Source organism: Sturnira hondurensis, unplaced genomic scaffold (assembly GCF_014824575.4).
Source record: "Sturnira hondurensis isolate 20B ecotype Veracruz unplaced genomic scaffold, ASM1482457v3 Scaffold0004152, whole genome shotgun sequence".
Lineage (NCBI taxonomy): Eukaryota > Metazoa > Chordata > Mammalia > Chiroptera > Phyllostomidae > Sturnira > Sturnira hondurensis.
This window is the reverse complement of record NW_028076783.1, coordinates 5,878,671-5,898,380: the sequence shown is the minus strand read 5'-3', so window position 1 is coordinate 5,898,380 and position 19,710 is coordinate 5,878,671. Positions and strand designations below refer to the sequence as shown.

The window sequence follows — 19,710 nt, the reverse complement described above, 5'->3', positions numbered from 1 at the left end:
CCCAGGACAGGGTTCTTTCAGCAGAGAAAATAAGAGAATAGTAAGAACCAATCCCGGGTAGTGGTTACCCGCAGAGGGTTATCAATAGGAGGACCTGCTGGGAGTTTCCAATTATATAAGGAAGCAAGTTAGGTACAGGTCTGTGGGTGAAGCTTTTATTATTGGCCTGGAATATTTCATTATAAAATCCTGAAAAATTAAAAGGGGGAGACAGAAGACGTGTGAGTGAATCTTACCATCTTGCTCCCACCCCTGAAAGGGCTTTGGGATGTGTCCATATGTGGGGACACTGTCAGCCCCTTTCCTGTGACCCCACCCCCAGTGTCTGGCACCCACCAAAGCCCTTCATGGCGGTGTACAGAGCCTCAGCGTCCTGGCTGGCGTCGAAGTCCGGGAAGTCGTGAATGGAGCCACGGTACTTGGCACCCTGTAGGGGAAAAGCAGAGGGTGAGCTGCTGACCCTGACCCTGGCCCAGAACAGGGCTCCCCACCCCAACCCCAGGTCACACTCCCAACCCTGGCCCTGGACAGTGTCCAAGCTGAGCCGCAATCCCCTAAAATTGAGTGTTGACCACAGAGTCTGGCGAGGGAGGGGATGGGTCTGCAGGTACCTCCAGCCACAACCTGCCCCAAGCGAGGGGGCTCAGCCAGGCCCCTGGCCCTGCTCCACCTTCCTAGGGCCCAGGAGAGAGAAAAAGCCAGGCTGAGTACAGGCACTGGAAATGACCCCTACAAGAGTTACAAGAGCCCCTCATATTTTCATGGCACTTTTGATTTATTTTAGCAACTTGGAGAAGCACTTAAGACAATTTCCATCGCAGGACCACAGGGACCACGCCCCGAGAAGGAAGGCCGGGGTCAGCAGGACCCAGCTCTCTGGCCTGGTCTCCTCTGCTCTCTGGCTCCAGGAATCCGGCAGCTGCCAGCTTCTGGGATAGGGGTCTCAGCCCGGGAAGCCCAGAGCCACCCTCAGTGACAATGCCAAGGCGAGGTGCTGCCCCAGGGGACTAGTAAACTGAGCTGTGAACTGGCATCTGAGGACAAGCTGGCTGCGTGCTTGGGGTGGAGCGGCAGGGCCAGAGGATCTCAGACAGGGAACCTGAATGCACAATAGGCCGGTTCACAGGGAAGTCAGAGGTGGGTCAGCTACAGGGCCCGGGAGAGTGAATGCAGACCAGACAAATGCTGGGAATCCAGGTGCTGAGCATGCACAGCTCGGGGGCAGGGCACTTGACTCGCAGGGGTGGGGGGTGATATTGCAAGCTACAGATTCAGGAAGAAGGAAGACCCAGCGGAGAAGAGAGACATTATGCAGACACATTAACATAAAGCTTGTAGTAAATACCTAAGACAGAGGCAAAGTAATGAGGAAACAGCAGAGGTCAAGCCCAGTTGGGGGAGGGAACCCGGGAAGGCTTTGTGGAAGCCTCAAAAACTGCCTTGTAGGAGGTAGACCACAAAAACTGCCTTGTAGGAGGAAGAGATGCCCAGGCCGAAATGAGCCTCCGACCACCTCCCGAATTGCCCAGGGCCGGCACGTGGACCTGGCGGGCACTTGGGCGCTCTTTGGTTTGTGTCTTCTGTTGCTGGCTCCTCCGAGGTATGCATGTGTGGGTGCAGAGTTGCTATTTAAAGCTCTGACGGGCGGGTAACTAGAAAGGGACACGGTCCTCTTCCCGCCATCAGTGAATCCCTTGCAACCTGATCCTGCCCTGGGCAGAGAAGGAAAGGGGAACACATGCCAAGTTCTGGAACCAGAAAAGAGATCCTCCCTCTAGAACGCTCAACGAGTGTCTGTCCTGCTCACTGATGCATTCCTAGTGCCCAGCACGGCACCGGGCACGAGACACTCCCTGCACACTCGTTCCTAGACAGAGGGGTGTGTGAATGGATGAGGACTGAGTGTGTTCTGAGCAGGACGAAGACTTTCTGGAGCTGATACCTAAGCTGTGTCCTAAAGGATGAGTAACAGCTGGCCCCAAGAGGGGTGGGGTAGGGGTCGGGCTAGGGCTTCACACAGAGAAGACGGCATGGCAAAGGCCTGGAGGCAGGAGCAAGCAACACTCAGGGAAGCAAGCCCAGACACTTCCGTGCTCAGTGCAGACGCCAGGAGCGAACAGAGATAGAAGAAGATAGTAGTGAGTCCCCAGCATGAATGAAGGCAGAGGTCTCAGGGGCGGCAGCCAGCTGACCTTCCTCTCCTGCTGCTACTCCCCAACCTCCACCTTCATCCTCCCTCCCACTTCGGTGGCTGAGGCAGTGTTTGGGGCAGGAGCTATGGCTGAAAGATGAGGCAATGCCATCCGGGTGAAGGTGCACCTAACGACGGACACAAGGCTTCATCGAAACATCCCCTCAGAGAGAGGCTGGGCGGGCGGCAGGGCTAGTCTCCCCCGAGGGTCTTTGCACAAGGACATTAAAATCTCTGGGGGATGACCAGTCAGATCAGCTCTCCCAGGACCCTGAAGGACCGCAGTGACCAGACAAGGGGGTGCAGGGAGCCTGAGCACTGTCACACTGAGAGCCACAGGCAGTCCCTCACACCGTCCAGGCCCAGGTGTGCCACCATGGGCCACTCTCACACCACACTGGTGGATTTTGCATCTCCAGGTGCCACCTGTTTGCCAGCCCCACTTCTCCTCTGGCTGACGGGTTCCTGGCCTCAGGTGCCCATGGTCCAGGGGAGGGCAGGGCAGGGCAGAGGTAAAGGGACTTTCCACCTTAAAATATTCAGCAGGTCCGGATGCCAGCTGGTGAGCAGCCTGAACCCTGGGGCTCTGAGGTCTTGGGCTCCATCCAGGCTGCTGCTGGAGGAGGAGCCCCGAAGCCTCTCGGGAGCAGAAGTGACGTCACCCAGAGAGAAGGCTGCCAGCCAGGACTCCCTCTGCCAGAGAGCTGCCTTGCTCAGACCTGACCCAGGCCCTCATCTCTGAACCTCTTGGAATTCCAGGCACCAGCACTTGCCCCTCTTGCCCTGTCCTCAGAGTGTTCTTGTGCCCATCAGCACGTTCAAACCCAGGCACCTCTGTGCAAATGAAGCCACAAGAGCCATGCCTCCAGGACACCGCACTATTTCTTCACATCTTTGGGCCTCAAGTTCCCCTCTTCTGAATGGAAAGAGAGGGAGGGCAGCAATGGCACAACTATCACAGTAGAAGCCACTGGGGGTGACCTGGACCGGAGCAAAGAGGGAGTGGCTTGTTCTGTGCCTGTGCACATGTGTGTTGGGAAGGGGCACGGCAGAGGCAGAACTGAGGTGCTAATGACTGGGAGTAGTAGACACAACCGTATGGCTTCTCAGCCCTCTGGCTAAGACCAAGGGTGGAAGACCTTTGTCACTCCTCTGTCATGTCTTCTGCAACCTCCTCCCCTCCCTAACCCTTCCTGCTCCAAGCTTGCCAAACCACCGCCACTGCCCCGAACACACTGCACTCTCGCCCTTCGGGCCTTCTGTTCCAGCGACCCCTCTGCCTAGACATCTCAGCCCCTGGCTCTCTCCGAGTAGCTCCCCCAGGTGGGTGCCCCCATCCCCTCCACCCGTGCGCCCCCATGGCTCCTTCAGTGCCCCACCAGAGCATCGGTGCCATGCATGGGGGGCTCTCACTCACCCCATTGGACCTCTGAGGCTCTGCCACCTGGGGACTCTTGCTTGCAGGATGTCTACTGGCCCCTGACCCATGGCAAGAAGAAACCCCGGGTCCAGTGGTCTGGGAGCACTGGAGGAGGAGCCCAAAGATCTGAGCCTATGTTCTGGCCCCTCTGATCTCCCAGGGCCTAATTTGTCCACTTGGATCACCTACAACCTTTCAACTCGAATGCCTCTCAGGAAATACTCAGAGAACGACTACATGTGGGAAATGGAGAACAGCAGAAGTTCTGCCTCGGACCTTTGCGCATAACCACTGATTCTCTCTCCTCCTGGTGAAAGAGGCCACTTGGGCAAGGTACACTCCTCGGACTTGGACAGAGCGGCCACAGCAAGGACTCTAGAGTGCGCTGGTCCTGTTTCATTCACATGCTACACTGTGCTCTTCAGACACTGTTTGTTGGGTGCCAGGCCACGAAGACAGGGACAGAGTTTAGTTTTAACTGAGCTCGACCACCTCGCAATGGAGACTGAGGCCAAGAGAGGGCAAAGAACTCACCCAAGATCACACAGCTTCTGTGTTATGCCCATGGCCAGAAGCTCTGTGACTGAAGTGAGGAACAAAGGGGGCCGAGTCAGGTGTCCCTTAGCTGGGTTCTCCCTTTTCGATCCCATTGTTGCGGTGACCACGTCTCTTTCTCTAAAGCCCGCAAACAGGGATCTCTCTCAGGCAAATCCTGGCATGGGATGGCCCCTAGCTCAACCCGGGGCACAACCCAACCCTGGCCACACACAGGAGCAAAAGCTCTGACACACCTCAAATTCTACAGCCCAGCAAAGTGGTCATGGGCATGAAAGACTGGGGTCTCCTAAGCTGGGGGAACTTAATTCCAAATACAAGGGACAGGGAACACTTCCACCTCTGAAGCAGAGGGGACCCTCCAAGTGCTTCTGCCTGTCAGGTACCCGTTTCCCTTCCTGGGGAGCCTTTCTTGGGCCACAAGTTCCAGTGTAACTGACTCCACCATCTGGACCCAAGTCAGCCAGGCCCAGCCAATGAGAACCAAGCCTCTGACTTTCCCTGGAATCGTGGGGAATAAATTACACTGTTTCCTCCCAGCTGCCCAGGAAGCAGAAAGAAAGCGGGGAGCTGCTGGTGACTAGTGTACCAAATCAGGGAGGAACTGGCCCAAGACTGAAGCCACCCAGAAGAATCCCAGCTCAGAGGAAGAATCTGATACTACCATTTGGGCCCCTGGATCCAGCCAGACCTGAAGGCCTGGGCTTCTCAGTCATGTGCACTAATCTACATTCCTTTCTACTTAGGATGTTGTGTGTTGCCATGGGTCACTTGTCTGAAAGAGCTGTGACTGGTAACAGGACCAACGAAGTCTGCGAACCTCTCCTGCTCCTTTTGAGCTGAAGGTACCAGGGATCCGAGCAGCATGCCTGGTGACTCTGGGAGCCCAGGCCCAGGGAAGGCAGAGCATGGCCCTCGGGGGGAGGGGCTCCTTACCTGTGCTGGCTTGGCCATGGTCTTAGGTTCTGCAGCAGACAACACTGTGGAGCAGAAAGAGACCCTGTAAGGCTCCCTTGCACTCTCTTCCCTCCATTCTTCCCCCCAAACTAGCTCACCCATCCTCCTCCCCCACCCCAAAGGAAACTGTTCCCCTGGCTCTTCCAGCTGCCTCCAGCCCTTCAGGTTACATGACACCAAAAGCCTGGCTCAGGGCCAGTTGAGTTCTTCAGAGGACAATGGCTAGACTAGCCAGTGTCCAGACAGTCACACCAGGATGGGAGAGGGACTTGGAACGCAGCAGGAGAGAGGTCACTACTGACTGTGTGGCTCCTCCAGGCCGGGCACGGCCCCTTCCCAGGTATGGTTTCCGCTTAACCCTCACAGCAACCCTTCCCGACAGCAGACTCCCATTTCTTAAGTAGGAGGAAACTTAGTGGGGAGACTACTGAGGGAGGTTAAATAATTTGCCCAAGGTCACACAGCTTACAACCAAATCCAACCAAGTCCAGATTCCAGAGCCCATTGCCACCTGCACCGTGGCTGCTCTCTTTCCAAGTCACCAAGCACAGTTCCAGAACCCAGGGCTCAGAGGTCGCGCGTGAGCAGCCCCGGGGCCTCCTGGTCACCTGCTGCAGTATCTGAAGGGCTACGATCCCTGTGCAAGTCGGTAAACACTTCCTTAGCATCCACTCTGGTGAGGCACCGCACTAGGTGCGGAGGGCACAGCAGCAAGTACGAGAGTTTCGAGCCCTGCTCTCCTGAAGCTTACACTGTACTGGGGCAGGCTACAGATGCACGTGATAAAAACTTGGGAGGAAAGATAAAAACTCTGGTTAGGAGAGAGCGACAGTGGTCGGGGGTCTCAGGGACCATGTGGACACCCGGGTGCAGTGTGGCAAGGGTGGGGGGTGGGAATGGGGGCGGGGACACTTGGAGGATGCAGGGTCAGGGGACCCGAGCCTGAGGCCACTGCAAGGACTTGGGAATTTTCTCAGATGCAAGGGTCATGGAGCAGAGTGACTGAAAATACAGGACACATGACCTTCCTGAAGGAGACGTCAGGACACAGGCTCTGCACTGAAGGGGAAAGAAACTAAGATAAGAGCCAACAATATTCTATGCCGTACAGTGCTAGGTGGTGCTTGAAATGCTGGGGGGGCCACTTGGAAAATTTACGGCTGTCTAACCACCATGCTGTACCCTAAAACCAATGCCAAATAATACTGAACGTCAACCATAACTGAAAACGGAACTAAAAAAGAAACCAAGGCGTCTTACCTAAAGGGAGGTGGAGAAGAGGGTGTGACGGGTTTGCGAAGGGGAAGGAGGGGGAAGGGGCCAGGCTACCGAGCTCTCCCAGCAGGAGGGCAAGGATGGAAGTGAAACCCCTTCAAAATGAGAGCCAGGAAGACCAGCACTTTCCATTTTACAGAAATTAGGCTTTTTAAAAAAATCTTCCCCCGAGGACACGCTAATTAATTTTAGAGAGAGGGGACGAGAGGGAGAAAGATTGGGGGAGGAGCATGGACGTGAGACACACCTATCGGTTGCTTCCCATACAGGTCCCGACCAGGGACCAAACCTTGCCACAGCCTAGGTATATGCCCCAACTGGGGATCGAACCTGCAACCGTTTGGTGTTCAGGACAATGTTCCAACCGCCTGAGCCACCCGACCAGGACCATATTGCTTTTTAAAAGTAAAAATAACAACTCTGTCTGACATACTCAGTAAGGCCTATGGGGAGATGAGCTAGGAGAGAGGGTGGACACCAAGGAGACTTGTCAGCTCAGTGCTTTCCAGTTCTGCACATCCACCCCACCGCACTTCAAAGACAAAACAAAAATCCCTTAGGGGAAAGCAGGCGCTGGCCTCAGCCCATAACCCTGCTCTCTCTGTCCCGTCCCTGATGACTGGGTGACAAAGGGGGATGCAGGCCTTACAGTCACGCAGGCAAACCTGGACTCAAGTCCATTTTGTCACTTATTAGTTATGTGACCTCAGGCATATTACTCATGTCCAAGTTCCAGGTTATCTCAAGCGCAAACTGGGGCCAGGAAGATCTGTTCTCAGTAAATGGTGGGAAGTGCTGAGGACAGCTTGTCGTGTTTGCTCACAGTGGGTCCCCACAGCCTGCTCACGGGTCCCCCACACTGCAGGAGCAGGCGGGGCTGGCGGTGAAGAGCAGAGGACAGAGATCTGCTTGCAAACACACTCTGTTTCCCTGACAACCAGGGCCCTTGGGGAAAATACCCTATTCTCCCCAGGAAATGGAAACCCCTCCCTCACCCCATGCAAGAGAGGGGGGCCCCCATCCACCCCAGGGTCTGTCGCAGCTGAGTTTCCCTGGGGCCTGGGGGGCATGGATGAAGGAGCTTCACAGTCAGTAGAGAAACGGGGGCTGAAGAGGCCCAGAGGTCAGCAGAGGCAGTGGGGGAGGGCTGAGGCCAGTCACCTGCAACTCCAGCCTCAAAGCATTTTCTTTTGGCCTTGGTGACGGAAACTCCAGCTGCTGGCTGCAGCCCAGGCCCATCTGGACCGGAGCCCCTTTCCTAGGAGCCCCGGCGCAGAGAGGGGGGGCCTCCAAGTCTTTGGGAAAATACTCTCAGCTCTGTTTATGTGTGTGTCCTGTGACCGCACGTCATGTGTGTCCACGGAGAGCAAGCCTCTTCCAGAGCCAGATGTTCAGACCGCAGTTCAAGGGGGCCCATCTCCAGCAGCCCCCCCCTCGGAGGGCTCAGGGACACTCCGGACCTAAGCACGGAGGCGCCTTCTGCCCTGGTCTACCCCAGCTTTACAAGGGGCTCTGATTCTTCCAGAACAACCCAGACTGTACTTGCCAACTGGCTGAATAAATGTTTTATATCCAATGTTTTAGAAACCCAGAAAGTCCTTAACGACCCACTACTCCGAGCCCCTCAATTTCTAGAGGGAGGGTGAGCGACTGGCCGAGACTCAGACAACATCCAACATCTCTGCCTCCCGGCCCCACGTCCCAACAGAGCACCCACACGGCCCTGAGCCCTGGCTTTGGTGAGACAGTAGGATGAGACCACAAGGAGAGACCAGTTCTTGTTCCCAATCTGTCTGTAACCTCAGACAAGCCAGGTTTTCTCTCTGGACCTCAGTTTCTTCATCTGTAAAATGGGGATACTATCACTTCCTGTTTGGGAAACCCCAGGGATCTTCAAAGCAATGTCTCAGAGTATCAGTCCTGCGAGGGTCCTCCCCCTGCCCCCTGCCCCGGCCACCGCATTCCTCTCTAGCACACCCCTGCCCGAGGATGCAGGTTTTATCGCCTTCCTTGAGACAGTTTGTCAAAACTGCCAGGTATGGCCCCTCTGGACCTCGGCCTCTCTCCTCCTAGGACCCTGAATCTCTCCTGACCTGGCTGTGTGAGTGAGCTCCTCCTGGCTGCTCATTCCAGAAACCTACTCAAGGGTAGGTAGCCTGGCGGCTTGGGGCTGCTCTGGCCACCACCTGCCTCAGTGCTTGAGCTTACAAGCAATCTTGTTTCCTCCCTCCCTCTTTGGGACCTCAGGACTGAGTCTATGAAGAACATTCTGGGGTAGAGAACCCACCAGAGCTGGCAGGGCCTGTGGCTCACTGCTGCCCAGCTGTGGGGCTGGGCAAACCGACAGCTGCGTTCGAGTAGGCAGTCAGATGGACGGCGCAGGGCAAGGACGGTGGGCCAGGCACACAAGGTCACCAGGGCAGAAAGCCCCGGGGACCCAGCAACAGGCACAGCTAAGAAAACAAGGGCCTTGCCCCCAGGGCGACCCGTCCTTCCTCCCCAGCACATATCGCTGGCAGACCCCCTGACTTTTCCTCCCCGAGATGAAGATAACATCTCGGCCTCAGTTCTGTTTCAGCTCCAGGCCTGGAAAAGTGGCAAAACCAGACAAGCGGTGCCACAGCTGTCTCAGGACAACCGGCAATGACTAATGACCCCGTGCCGACCAATCAGTGGAGACCACGTCCTGAGAGGACACACCTGGAAAGCTGATAAATATTCTATTGAGACCCTCCCCTCCCACCTCCCTAAGATTCCCACCAGCAAGACAGAAATAAAAACTCAGGACAAAGGGGACTTCTGCCAAGATGGAGGCGCATGTGGAAACACTGTGCCTTCTCCCACAACCAAGTTTGAATACAACAAAGGTTTAGTAAACAAAGACGCTGCCAAAGAACAGAAAATTGAACTATACGGAAGTCTGACAACAACGACCTGCTCAACCGGGACCGGTAAGAGGGGCGGAGCCAGCAGTGGAGCGGGGTCAGGCAGGAAAGATCCCCCGACCCAGGCACGCAGGCAGCCGGGGTAGCAGCTCGGGCCCAGTGAGGGTGCGGGTCAGGCTGACCGAGGTCACACATTCGCGCACACTGGGAAGGACCGTGCAGCCCCGGCAATGGGAGGCGGCAGAGGGAACCGCCATTACTTTCCTTTGACCCCGCGCCCCCACTTACAGAGTCACAACCCAGTGACTGAGTTGCCCCGCCCTGGTGAACACCTAGGGCTCTGCTCCTCATATGTAACAGGCACGAACAGTCCAAAATATGGCTCAAGAAGAACTCAAAGCCCCAGAGCCGATAACTCTAAGTGACCAAGAAATAGCGAACCTCTCAGATGCACAATTCAGAACACTGGTGATCAGGATGCTCACAGAACTGGTTGATTACAGTCACAAATTAGAGGAACATATGAAGGCTAAACTAATTGAAGTGAAAAGAAATGCACAGGAAACCAATAGTGATGGAAAGGAAACTGGGACTCAAATCAATGGAGTGGACCAGAAGGAAGAAGGAAACATCCAACCAGAAAAGAATGAAGAAACAAGAATTCAAAAAAAATGAGGAGAGGTTTAGGAACCTCCAGGACATCTTTAAACGTTCCAACATCTGAATTATAGGGGTACCTGGAGGGGGAAAGAAAACAGCCACGAGTGGAAAACTTATTTGAACAAATAATAAAGGAGAACTTCCCCAGTCTGGCAAAGGAAATAGACTTCCGGGAAGTCCAGGAAGCTCAGAGAATCCCAAAGAAGTTGGACCCAAGGAGGAACACACCAAGGCACATCAGAATTACATTACCCAAGATTAAAATGAAGGAGAGAATCCTAGAAGCAGCAAGAGATAAGGGGACAGTCACGTACAAAGGAGTTCCCATCAGACTGTCAGCTGATTTCTCAAAAGAGACCTTACGAGCAAGAAGGGGCTGGAAAGAAGTATTCCAAGTCATGAAAGGCAAGGACCTCCATCCAAGATTGCTCTATCCAGCAAAGCTTTCATTGAGAATGGAAGGGCAGATAAAGTGCTTCTCAGATAAGGTCAAGTTAAAGGAGTTCATCATCAGCAAGCCCTTATTATATGAAATGTTAAAGGGACTTACCTAAGAAAAAGAAGATGAAAAATATGAACAGTGAAAGGACAGCAAACTCACAGTTATCAACAGTCACACCTAAAACAAAAGCAAACCAAGAGGACAGCTAGATCAGGAGCGGAACCATAGAAATGAAGAACACATGGAGGGCTAGCACCAGGGGAGTGGGAGGAGGAGAAGGGGGGAGAAGGTACAGAAAATAGCATAGAGGGTAAGTAGAAAATAGATAGGGGGGAGGGCGAGAATAGTAGGGGAAATATAGAATCTAAAGAACTTGAGACACGTGGTCATAAACTAAAGGGGAGAATGGTGGGGGAAGGGGTGTGCAGGGTGGAGGGGAATGAAGGGGGGGAATAGAGCAACTGTAATGGTATAATCAATAAAATATATTTTAAAAAATTATCTAAGAATTAAAAAAGAAAAACAACTCAGGACAAAGGACGCAGCCTCCACCCTGCCCTCGAGCGCCACAGGCACACAGTGTGCCCCCTCTCCTTTGCACACTTCCCTAAGGTTCCTCTCCTTCCCACACTTCCCTAAGGTTCCCCACAAGGTGAGAACTGCGGCCAGGGGAGCAGTGGGGCAGCAGGCTGTGAGCTAGGGTAGTCCCTGAACGCCCCTCTGGGCCCCCTGTCCTCTGACCTCCCACTGAGCTAAGGCAGCCCAACCCAGGCTCTGCCGTTGCTTCTATGCTAAGTCCTACCTTGTCTCACTGTGCCCAGCTCTAATAGATGTCCCATCTGAGTGTGCTTTGCTGTGGCAAAAACATTACTGCCTGCTGTATCACACTTTGTCTCTTAAATGAAATCTTTCCTTCAAGAAGACAAGAGCTGAGGTCTTGTGTTCTGGTTGGCAACAGGTAGACAGCGGAAGGCCATGTCCAAGTCGTGCGAATGGCCTGCGCTTTAAGGTCGGACGTGGCTGTGGGCCACAGCTCGGCTCCCCCGACCAAACCGTGATTTAAGCAAGTTACCTAAACTGAATCTCCGTTTCCACACCTGCAAAATGCATTTAAATGATATTTCCACATACCAAGAAATAAATGAACACGGAAGGAAAAGCTCTTACACAGTGCGGGGCACAGAGCAAAACAGAATCAGTGGCAGCTTTTACTGTGACGAGCCCAAACATTAACGAGGGGGGGTGTGGCATCCTGAGGAAGAATGCAGCTTTTGCACCCACGACCTGAGTTCAAATCCTGACACTGCAAATTCTTAATTCACGACCTTCAGTGAGTCAGGTCCTTTCTCCGACTCAGCCTCTTCATCTCTGAAACGACCACCTCAAGATTTTTGTAAAAATTCAAGGAAATAAGAGTGGTGAAACACTGGGCATGAGCAGATACAGATGAAATGTGTAGTGAGTGGTGGCTTCTGTCACCATGACCCTCATTATTGGAGTGGTGGTCCTCACTGTGGATGGTCCACTTTGGACGCTTGTTACATATTTATAAAAATTAAAGACACACAGCAGGACTCCAGGCTGATGGAAGTTCACGGTCAAGAGTGTCAGCTCAGTGTAATTAAGCAGGTGGAGGAAGAGAGAAAGGAGATGTTAGAACAGAAACGGCAGCACCAGAAAAGGCATTTCTGTCCTTAAAAGGCATCTTGTGGGTTTTGGGGGCACAGAGTGCACTTTTAGGGAGGGAGGACATGTTGAGTGTAAGGGTGTGAAACCAGGTGTGTGGGGAGGGCAATGTGAGAAAAATCAAGAAGTAATTTAGAAGATTGTGCAAAAAGTATCACCCAACTCCTGTGCCCCAGGAGGGGACTCGAACTTGAGCTGTGTCCCTGCCCTCCCTACAGGGCGCCCTATAGCTCCACATGCAAGGCCCCTGGCACCCTCCCTGATTATTTTGCCGTGTCCCGCCAAACCAGGAATCCCCCCTGCCAGCGTTTCCCACCCAGCCTTCCAGCATCAACACCGGTGCCTTTTCGTTCTGACGTCACAGGTAACTGTTGGGGAGTTTTTCAAACTAACCAATGTGTGCGTGAGGTCAACTCCCGAGATTCTGACTCAGCAGCTCTACACTTTGGTCACTTTTACCCACTCTCCTAAATGGTTCTGCCAGCTCTTCTAGGGATCCAGGAGGGATTTCTCCAGCCGCTGAAACCCCACCGTGCTCCGAGACCACCCGCACTAAGCTGGCCTTGGCCGCCCCTGCAGCCTTGGCCTTGGCCCTGCTCTGGTGGGCGGAGGCTGCCTGCCTCCCCGTGCTGTGGGAGGCACTTGTGTTTCAGCCTGACTTCAGTCTCTGTTTTTGAGCTATTCTGAGCTCGGTAATGTTTGCATACCTAATGGCAGTACAAAATAGTTCTTGGAGCCACGCTCCTCCGGCCCCATCTGGGAGAACCCAATCAGTTTCTCTCCCCCTCTGATGGGAAACCCAGCTTGCCTCCATTTGTACACTCCTTTCAATATAAACAATGTGTCTACTGATTCTCTTTGGAGCTGGATATAACATTCGCCAGGTCCAGTCATCAATTAATGCACAAAATAAAATCTTTAGCACATGGTCATTTTTAGGTCTGTGTGAGTCACGATTCTTCTCCTTGCAAAGTACCGTACATGCGTCTTTACTGTCCCCGCACCATAGCCTGTGGCTCGTCGCGATTGTTGGATGAAATGCACTGGGTAGCTTTAATGCTGTCTTTAGTGCCCCCCTTGAAAAATTATGGTGTAAGGAAGGAATAATAATTCTCCTTTTACTAGACCTAAATTCTTCCAGCTGGGTTAATAAAATCATGAGACAGCTTAACAAGAGAATAACCAGCTCACCACGTATGTACATGTAAGGGTTCCACAAGAATATGGGACTCAATGACAAATCTCTAGTTGATGCTTATAAACCATCCTGCATGAAGGAGAAAGGGGGAAGTGGCTTGGACTTCAAGAGGAGGCAGGCAAGGTACAGGCAGACGAGAAGGAGGGAGCATCTGGGCCACCTGGGAAACAAGGGGACCCTGCAGGGGCCCAAGGGGGGCAGCTAACCTGCTGGCCTCTGTTTCTCTGTCTGCCACCCTGGGCTCATATTATGCTCGGGTGGGTTTGCCAAGGTGAATGTGCGAAGACGATCCCCCTTCCTGGGCCAGGCTTTTCTATTTGAATTCTTTTAGACAAGGAAGGAGCAGGTAAAAGGCTCTTCTTGAGTCATGTGTTTCTAAAACACAACCAGCTTAAAATAATCCATATCTCTCCCCCCAAAAAGGGCATAATTGGGGGTGGCAAACTCTGTTCCCCCTCAAGAGAATAAAATAAACCAACCAGCCTGGTGGTTTCATTCCTTGTTATAGAACCAAGAGAGGAAATAACCCAAAGGATTAAGTAACTTGCCCAACTCATGAGGAAAATGAGTCCTGGCTGGTGTGGCTCTGTGGATTGAGCACGGGCCAGTGAAGCAGGGAGTGGCCGGTTCAGTCCCCAGTCAGGGCACATGCCTGGGTTGCAGGCCAGGTCCCCAGTGGGGACACAGGAGAGGCAACCACACATTGATGTTTCTCTTCCACTCTTTCTTCTTCCCTTCCCCTCTCTCTAAAAAATAAATGAAATATTAAAAAAAGAAAGAAAGAAAATGAGTAATTAAGTAGGAGCTCAGTTTTCAAAAAGTAGTTATTGAGCGCCTCTTGCATGCCCATTGGCAGCATCGGGGGCAGACTACAAAGTGAGACAGAGGAGTCTCCCCACCACTGCCCCGAGGCTGGCCGTCTGGTGCAGTAACGCGTGGTTTTTGACTCTACACACCACCAGTAAGAAAAAAAATAATTGTGCATTTATCATGATAAAAATACACTTCTTAAGCATGAGATGAAAAGCGCGTATAATAAGTCTGAAAGTTTTTCCTGCACCTTTCTGCCTACAGAAAGTCACCTTTAGTGTGTGGATGGACGGGGCTGCACCCGCTGCACACGAAACCTGACGACCTCAGGGGAGGCCTGTGTGGTGAGACTTACAAACCCCAGACCAAAAATAACCCCACAGGAGGGCCTGAAGTGAAAACTTTCTAACTAAAGGCCAGTCAGAGGGGGCAGTCTAGTCTGAGCTAGAATCTTCCCTAACAAAGGGCAATCTCAACCTTGACTGATCCTGTCTGGTGTCTTTCTGCATCTGAGATAATAAACCTTTGGAATGTCAAGGTGAGGTCCTTCTTCTGGACCCTTCTCTGGAACAGCCACCACACCAGGGCGGGGACCACAAGCCCTCTCATTATTATTGTTAATTACTGACTGTTAACTATCCCAAATCCACAAATGTGAAAGAAGTTGTGTCTGTTCCTTTTACTTCTTCTCCAACCCCAGAGATTTCGCCTCTTGGCTTTCTCCTGCCTAGCACCAGGGCATTTCATGGACCACTTCACATCTTCCCACGACTCTGATCTATAAACCAACTGGTGAAACTGCCATTCTCTGGAGCATTTTCTAAATCCATTTAAGATTTTGCTTCCTGGCAATTGTCGTCAGTTGGACTCAACTAAACTCACAAAAATTCTTACAGGTTTGGCTGTTTCTTACAGTTGACAAGTGCCTCCGGGGGTATGTACACCCCATGTCAGAGGCCTAAACATCTAGGTCCTCCCCTTCCTCTTTCCTGATGGCTCCTCCCCAGCCCAACCAGAGAAGACACCCAGGACCAGCCCCTGGCCCTCCAGGGGCCTCCTGGGTAAATGGCATTCCTGGCCCTGTGCGTGGGCCCACCCAGCTCGTGCACTCAGGTTTCTTAGAGAGCAGGAGCTTTCTCTGTCCTGACCCAGAAGCATTGATCCGAGGGCTGGACAAGGCCCCAGCTCCCTGGTTGGAACTGGACAGCCCCTGGGTCAGGATCCCAGCTCAAGTCGCTTTCTCGATACAGCAAAGTGCAGTGTCCCACAGCACTGAGGCTGGAGCCGCAAGGCCGGGGACTGAGGCTTGACCTCCTATGCAGCCGCCTCAGGCAAGTATTTAGCACCACAGGTAAGATGGGAGACAAAAACGCTGTGGTGAGGACGAAAAGAATTAGGACATGCTTAAAGCTTAGAAGAGGCCCTGGCACTCTGGCCACATTCAGTGAGTGTATCATTTCTTCCCTAAACTTTCCAAGGCTGAGTTTCCACAACTACAAAATGGACACGGTGACAGCATCTCATGTATCACAGGCTCAGCCAGGGCCTGCCAAGACGGAAGGGTTTGATAAATAATAGACGTTACTATTTTATTACTATTTGAGGAGCACCAGGACACTCATTTCACAGATGAGGAACCTGAGGCTCAGGTCATGGCCCCGCTACAGCGCCACACTCCTCTGGAACCGCGCAGGCAGCACTCGCCCCTCCGTGCGCCGCACTCTGCAGGTTACAAGGCTCTTTCACACCTGCCACTCCAAAATCTCAGGAGGGCGGATGTCAGACTCAACCTCACTTTGCAGGTCGGAGAACCCAAGGACAGTCACTCCTCCTTAACCAGTCCCCGTGGGGGCCTCTCAAGCTCGGGAAGAAAGGCAATGGAATGTGGCTGACTGCAAGCCAAGACCTCTGTAAGCATAAAGGCACCCCTACCACACAGGCAGACTTCCTCTCCTCCATGGGGGCGGTGGGGGGGGGGGGGACGGAGGACATGCACACTCAGAAATCTGGGTAAAGACCACATCCTGTGCTTTGTCCCCACCCAGGAAGTACCTTGGAGAGGCTGGGTGGGGTGAGGCAGGTGTCGCTACTGGGCCTCCCCAGAAAATCCTAGAATGATACAATGAGAAGAGCTACTCAGCCCCGACCTATCCTACCATCTGGGTGCCCCAGGCACATCTCTCAACCCCCTAGAGAAAAAGGAACTAAGGCCTGGAGGCAGGTGTGCCCAGGGCACCCAGCTGGCTGGTGGCTGGGGCTGGGGCTGCTGGCCCAGGGCCCCTCTGGATGCCGCAGTGCAGAGCTCCCAGACTCTGGCAGCCACCCATCTCCGCAGAGCTCCCCAACCCTGTCCCAGAAATCGGCCCCAAGGGGTCAGACCTCCGACTTCCCAGGGGCAGCCCCCTCCTCTGCACACCTGCCACATGTTCTGCCCCAGCAACAGCTGTGGCCCTCGCCAGAAACTGCAACTGTGTTCTGTATCCTGGCAACCCGCCTTGGGAACAGGGGTGGAAGGCAAATGAAGATGGGTGAGTGACTGTCACAGCTGCAAAGGGGGAATGGAGGCCTCCACCACCCCCGCCACCCAGCCCCACCCAACTCCCAGAATTCTAAATCTTACAACAGTCAAATCCTAGACTACCAGCATTGGAAGTGGCAGCTGACTCAAGCAGACTCTGCTACAGATGGGTAGTAACTAAGGCCCAGAGAGCGCAGGGGCTTGTTCAGGGACCACCAGCACCGGGAACTATATAACTCAGCTTTCCACTGACTCCCAGGCCAGTGCCCTCTGCATGGGGCAGGCCCTGAGGGCCAGAAGGGCAGAGTCCGTGGGAGCTGAAGCCAGGCAGGTCATTCTCCCAGAAGAGGAAGGACCAAGAGGTCAGGATATCCCATCTGGGTCAGAGGAGCCCATGATTTAAGGTGTGCTTTGGGCAGAGGGGGAAGGGGAAGTGAGGGAAACCAAAGTGCTTTCACAAACCCGGGAGCCAAATGTCCAAATTTGGAATAGTCCTGGAAGACCCACCAGTCTTTAGAGAAAAGGAGGAGGCGGGAGGAGGCAAAGGCTGCAACCATCCTCCCAATGGACCCCTGGCCCCCTCCCCAGTCAGGGTCTATACAAGCCTGTAATCAAGACTTCCTAAACCTGTAATTAATTATTCCTTGCAGCTGACAAGTAGGTCAATTTTCAGAGCCACTGTTTCCTCAGAGAGGGGCTGGGTCTATCAACTCAGGACTTGGAGATGGAAACTGAGGCTCCGAGCGGAAGATAGGGTGCAAGGTCACACTGCAAGTTGTTGCTGGAGCTGAGATTCTATTCAAGGAACTTCACCACCTTCCTAGTGTTCTAGGGGTTATCTGAAGCCCCCAGACTTCGAGAAGGCCTAAACTGGCCTTGGGGAGGGCAGGGAGAAGGGTGGGGCCCTGCCTCCCTGTCGGAGACCAGCTGGGGTCCTCCTTTAGGGGCAAGCAGGGTCCATGGGGCCTTGAGGTGCGGACAGCGGGTCCTCCCCTACTGAAGCAAGCCACTTCGTCGGACTCCACATCTCCGGTCTTTGAGCTCAGCCACACCCTTCCAACCAGTCTGATCCTTAGATCCCCACCCAGCTGCCCCCAGCCCCGGCCTTCTAAGTCTCTCCAGCGCCCTCCCCCCCAACAAAGCAGAGCCTGCAGTTGCCACCGCCTTAGCCCGAGAGCCCTCAGCCTCTGGACCACACCCTCGGCAGAGTCTCCGGTCCCCCTTCCCCTCTATCCCCTCCCTTTCCCCAGACAGGGCGCCACCCCCTCCGATTCTTCGCCTGCAGCCCTTTATTTGCTCCACTGCACTGCCCCAGACACACCCAGCCTGGACCCTCTCGGGTTACCGCGCCCTTGGGTTCCAGTTCCCTGCGCCCCACCGACCTGCTCCCGGGCACCTCCTCCCCGTATCCCGGCGGGAGGCAAGGTTCTGGGATGACTGGGCGTTTACTGATCTGCCCCGCGTCTTTGCAGCCCCTGGCCCCGAGGTCCCCTAGAGAGATCTCCTCTTCGGCCTCAACCCACTCACCACGAAGCGAAGGCCTCCTGTCGCGGACTGGCGGACGAGCAGAAGGACGCGCAGACGGACGCACGGACGCGGAGCTCCGGGGTGGAAGCCCGTTAGCGGAGCAGCAGCGGCAACCGCAGCGTAGGGCGGGTCGTGAGCACAGCCGTCGGCTCCCGGGATGGACACGTGGCGCGCAGGGGCCAATCGGGTCCGCCCCACCTCCCCTCCTCCAACTCCTCCCCACTCACTTTCCTTTGCTCCGGGAATGTTAGAATGTCACCAGCTCGGGTCCCCTCCTTGAGACCCTCCTGAGCTCAAACCTGGGACTTGAGACCTAGAGGGGGGAGTAGGATTTGGCCAAGGTTATGTGGTCATTCAGGGATAGACGTCAGGACTCCCGACTTCTAGTTCTGGACACTTTCCCCCAAATTCCTACTACTTGCCGAAGCTTTGTTGAGAAACAGAACATGGAGGCTTGACAAAATTGAGGCCGATTCGCTTGGTCGGATTCCATTCCGCGGTTGCGCATCAGATCTGTGAAGTTACTTATCCACTTCCCAGGAGAGAAGAGCCCAGAGGAGGCTTGTTCTTTGGCCCTTGTCACATAGCTAGTAAGGCATGGAGTCAGGATTGGAAACTGAGCAAGGTGACTCTGGGGAGGTGCTTATTCGTGCTCTGGGTGGTGCATGGTCCAGAGGAAAGGGAGACAGAGAGACCCTCCCCTCCCTTCCGAGCAGTTCTAATCCAGGGCTGTGGGGAAGACAATAGATTTTTTTTTGAAACAATAAACTCTGAGAATCCAGAGGACACTGAGAATAATTATCCCCAGGGGATTTGCGAAGACTTCCTGGAGTAGGTGATATTGCGGTGGAAGTCAGTAGTACCTCTCATCCTTTGCCCCCTTAGAAATTCTGCTTCAGTAAAAAGACAGAAAGGTGGCAACTGTGGGCTGTCACCCAGCTACAGAGTCTCCCCAGGCAAGACATTTAACTGCTCTGATTATCAAGTTCCTCATCTGAAAGAGAAAGAAAACCAAAGGTTTTGCAAGGATTGTTCTCCATCTGCCACTGTTTCATTCAAAGACCTCTCAGCCTCCCCCAAGGAGACCTGGTTGGAAAGTCCCTTCATCTCTTCATTTCCCAGCAAACATTGAGCACCTGTTGCATGCCAGACGCTGAGCTGGGAGACAGAAGTAAGCAAATGGGAGGTGGACCCCTGCCCTGCCCACATGGACCTCCTACTCTCACGGCAGACAGGTTAGGGCATCGTCACAATGCAGTTCAGCCTGTTGTAATCTGGAAATGATACAGTGGGGGGGGGCGGGGGGGGGATGCAGCACAGCGGGTGGCCCAGTCTCACCCGGTTTGCGAGTGAGAGCGATGCTACTTTGTCACCACAAAGATCAGTGGAATCTACTATGAGACTAAAAAGAAATTAAAATAAGTACCTGAGGCCCCGGCTGGTGTGGCTCAGTTGGCATAATCCTACGAAGTGGAAAGGTTGCCTGTTTGATCCCCAGTCAGAGTACATGCCTGGGTTGGGGGTTCAGTCCCTGGTCAGAGCATGTATTGATATTCCTCTTTCACACTGATGTTTCTCTCCCTCTC

At 53.8% G+C, this 19,710-nt stretch overlaps 1 protein-coding gene across 4 annotated transcripts in view; it reads right to left on the bottom strand.

The window, feature by feature from the left end:
• ANXA6 (annexin A6) overlaps positions 1 to 18,233 on the bottom strand; it is a 50,452-nt gene extending 32,219 nt beyond the window's left edge. For 2 of the 4 annotated variants that reach the window (XM_037044864.1, XM_037044867.1), the window contains exons 1-3: positions 18,125 to 18,233; positions 5,103 to 5,146; positions 337 to 427 (exon numbers count right to left, since the gene is read on the bottom strand). In XM_037044864.1, the coding sequence (XP_036900759.1) occupies positions 337 to 427; positions 5,103 to 5,120 (109 nt within the window). In that variant the 5' untranslated portion in view covers positions 5,121 to 5,146; positions 18,125 to 18,233. Of the gene's footprint in view, positions 1 to 336; positions 428 to 5,102; positions 5,152 to 7,126; positions 7,188 to 9,081; positions 9,085 to 16,846; positions 16,852 to 18,124 lie in introns of those variants that run through there. The other 2 variants (XM_037044866.1, XM_037044865.1) reach the window with 2 other exon arrangements.
• Between the last annotated feature and the right edge of the window lie 1,477 nt (positions 18,234 to 19,710).